The sequence below is a fragment of the Mesitornis unicolor genome, unplaced genomic scaffold (assembly GCF_000695765.1).
Source record: "Mesitornis unicolor isolate BGI_N332 unplaced genomic scaffold, ASM69576v1 scaffold3384, whole genome shotgun sequence".
NCBI lineage: Eukaryota > Metazoa > Chordata > Aves > Mesitornithiformes > Mesitornithidae > Mesitornis > Mesitornis unicolor.
Genome location: NW_010179364.1, coordinates 1 through 3,806, shown reverse-complemented (window position 1 = coordinate 3,806; position 3,806 = coordinate 1). Strand labels below are relative to the sequence as shown.

The 3,806-nt window shown below is 40.6% G+C and overlaps 1 protein-coding gene across 1 annotated transcript in view; it reads left to right on the top strand.

The window, feature by feature from the left end:
• LOC104539259 (liprin-alpha-2) overlaps window positions 1-182 on the top strand; it is a gene marked incomplete at both ends in the record, with an annotated part of 48,981 nt that extends 48,799 nt beyond the window's left edge. The window contains one exon of the mRNA XM_010182736.1: window positions 47-182. Within this exon, the coding sequence (XP_010181038.1) occupies window positions 47-182 (136 nt within the window). The remainder of the gene's footprint in view (window positions 1-46) is intronic.
• Window positions 183-3,806: the final 3,624 nt, after the last annotated feature.

Below are 3,806 nucleotides of genomic sequence, written 5' to 3'. Positions count from 1 at the left end.
CCTACACGTGCCTCTACATATTTAACAATTTTTGATCCATTTTTAGACATGAACTTCTGGAAGAAGCTCGAAGAAAGGGTTTGCCTTTTGCACAGTGGGATGGACCAACAGTGGTTGCCTGGCTGGAGGTAAGTGTTGGCCATAACTTGGAAGTGCAAATGGTGTTTGTAGACTGCTTCTGTGTATTTGTCGTCACAAATTCTAAGAGACTGATAAAGTCCCTTCCTCTCTCCTGTGTGTACTATGCCATAAGCTCTAAGCAGATTTTGTCCCTGGATGGTATAAACGGACACAAGCTGGAACACAGGAGGTTCCACTTAAATTTGAGAAGAAACTTCTTCTCAGTGAGGGTGACAGAGCACTGGAACAGGCTGCCCAGAGAGGTTGTGGAGTCTCCTTCTCTGGAGACATTCAAAACCCGCCTGGACGCCTTCCTGTGTAACCTCATCTTGGCGTTCCTGCTCCGGCAGGGAGACTGGACTAGATGATCTTTTGAGGTCCCTTCCAATCCCTAACATTCTGTGATTCTGTGATTCTGTAAATCAGAGACCAGAGCTGAAAAACGTAAGACAGAATTACACAGGGGGATGAGGACATGAAATAAGGCTTACCAAATGCACTCAAACCCCAGATTTTTTAAATCTTATTATTTCTCAGTCTCTAAATATCTAGGAACTCCACAGAGTTTGAGTAGGATTATGTTCGAAGGAGAAAACAAAAATTAGCTGTCAAATTTTATTTGAGGTTAACACAGAAGGTACATCTTCAAATTTTTTAGTAAATTTAAAGAATTTCTAAATTTCTGCCTTTTAAAAAATATAGTGGGAAAGGTCTGATTTACCTAGATATCACTCAGAAAAGGAAAAAATAGGTGTTTCTTTCAACACTTTCACCCATGATGTGGCAGATACAGGTTGAAATCTCTGATTTGACAGGTAGTGCCTTAATCTCCGAAATCCAATCTGCAGAGTGAGCTCTCCTTTATTTGGAGAGCCTAAATGAAGGGATTTTGGAACTCATCCAGAGGAACATTCATCAACTTTGACTGAAATAAATTAAAGTTTTATATGAAGGAACTATTAAAAAAATACCCAAATTGCTGAGGGAAGAAGGCAGAAAGTAGAGATGTTCTTACACAAATGCCCAGTCACCTTTACATGGCAAGGCTGCATCAGTTCCGTGCAGGTACGAGCTCTTTGTTGGCTGACTCTATAGCAAGCATCTCTGTGTATTCCCACCTCTTCTCCTATCTGCTGCAGACATCATCCATTGATCATCACATAGAATTTGTAGTTTTTCCCTGCAGTTGAAAAAAATGGTCTGTCTCTGAAGCTTTAACAGGAATATGTTCAGGGAATATATGAAGGATTAGGAATGAAAGCAGTTAACGTCTACAACATTTCTGCTTCATATTGCAACTGCTGAAGGTACCTAATGAAAAATATGAGATGAAAACTGCAGAAAGGCAGTTCAAGCATTTGTGCATGATCTTGAAAATGGGATGATATCATCCTTCCCAAAAAATATCTGTGTTCATATGGAAAATTCATTAATTTGGCGACTACCTTTTTTGCATGACTTTAAGATTTCCATAACCAGGTTTTTATCAGTCAGAAATATTCAATATTACAGATTTGCTGGAAACATGAACATACAAGGTCTATGCATTTCTGAATACTGAGAAAAATCTGCCCTTGCTGTCCTCCAGGGTGATCCAAAATTTGAAGACATTTCTGACAAGTTAAGCTCTTGTATTTTTTCCTTTGATTCTTAGCAGCAAAATAGGGTATGCTTCCAACTGTCTCCGAGAGGGCCTGTAAAGAGAAATTGATGTCTATGAACTTCTTGGGAAATATGATGAGAGCAGCACAGGAAAGCTCATGAGGACGTTTATGCTGCAGTACTGAATAGTGATGATAAAAGGATATGAGGGCAGAAGTAGTGTATTTATTCAGTGAGCATCAGTGCATTCAGTCAGCAGATGGACACTGTGTGCATTTCATACTCTCCTGGGCAAAATGTAGCGTGTGACTCCCTGACTGAAAAATTAAATTAATATTAATGGAGACAAAGGTCCAAATTAGTGTATGTGATCACAATTGTGGCACATTAAGCTTTTCAGGGCTTACATTTTCAGCTTTAGCATTTATTCTGGTCATTTGTATGTAGCACAGACATAGCTGAGATATATTTTAAGAACTCTGGGTTTTCTTAACTAATTCTGGAAAATATCAGTCCTGATATCTACATTTTCTTCCTAGAACAGTAACTGTGCCCTCTTTTTAGAGACTTTTCATCTAACTGCATTTTCTGGAAGAGACAGTTGTTTGTTAAAGAACTAATTTACCTAATGAGCGGCAAACATTTGAATCCATTTCTGCAGGGTGAATAACTCCCAGTATTTACAGTTTCCTGCTTTTCAAGTGCATGTATGAAAAAAACTAATGTCAAATTGAATTAGAATATTAAATGCATTTCAAAGGTGTGCATAGTTTCCTTATGGCCGTTTAAGTGCAGCTGGGTATAATCCACATAATTTTTTTCATTTTTTTACTTTCATGAAACTTTGTACTCCATTACAGTTAGTTGGAGTTAGATCAGATTTTTAAGGTTCAGACTAGCACTGGATGAAGGCAGCAGCTCATCTCATCAGTAAGAAGGGCTCTTTGAAACATGATGCATTCGTTTCTCAAGGCCTGTGATACATCAGGTGTCAGAAAAGCCTGTCTGAGCTCTTTTGAAATCTTGACATTCAAGTCTGTTTTCTCTGTGACATAAAAGTGATCTAACAGCTGTCTTTTAAGTAAATATGTCCCAAATAAGGTATAAACTTGCCAATAACCACACAGTACTTACCTGTACTGTGAGAAATTAAATAGAAATCCTTTCAGTTTGTCTGTGCTTTTCAGATTTGCTGGTGAATTTACTGATGGCATATTTTTAATATTTTCTTTGACCTTGTGTCCTCTTTAGCCATTATTAAGAGAAAAAATCATGAAATAAGCTAATGCTGATGGCCTAATCAAGATGCACAGAGAGTTCTTGATGACTTCACAGAATCACAGAATATTAGGAGCTGGAAAGGACCTCAAAAGATCATCTAGTGCAACCCCTTTGCCAGAGCAGGATCATCTAGACTGGGTTGCACAGGAACGCGTCCAGGCGGGTCTTGAATGTCTCCAGAGGAGGAGACTCCACAACCTCTCTGGGCAGCCTGGTCCAATGCTCTGTAACCTTCACAGTAAAAAATTTTTTCCTCATGTTCAGATTGAACCCCCTATGCTCCAGCTTGCACCCATTGCCCCTTGTCCTATCGTTTGACATCAGAGAGAAGAGCCTGGCTCCTTCCTCCTGACACTCGCCCTTTACAAATTCATAAACATTAATGAGGTCACCCCTCAGTCTCCTCTTCTCCAAGCTAAAGAGACCCAGCTCCCTCAGCTGTTACTCATAAGAGAGATGCTCCACTCCCTCAATCATCTTTGTGGCTCTGTGCTGGACTCTTTCAAGCAATTCCCTGTCCTTCTTGAACTGAGGGGCCCAGAACTGAACACAATATTCCAAATGTGGTCTCACCAGGGCAGAGTAGAGGGGAAGGAGAACCTCTCTCGACCTACTAACCACACCCCTTCTAATACACCCCAGGATGCCATTGGCCTTCTTGGCCACAAGGACACAATGCTGGCTCATGGTCATCCTGCTGTCCACCAACACCCCCAGGTTCTTCTCTGCCTGGCAGCTTTCCAGCCACTCCTTTCCACCAAGCCTGTAGTGCTGGGGTTATTGCACCCAAAGTGCAGGACCTG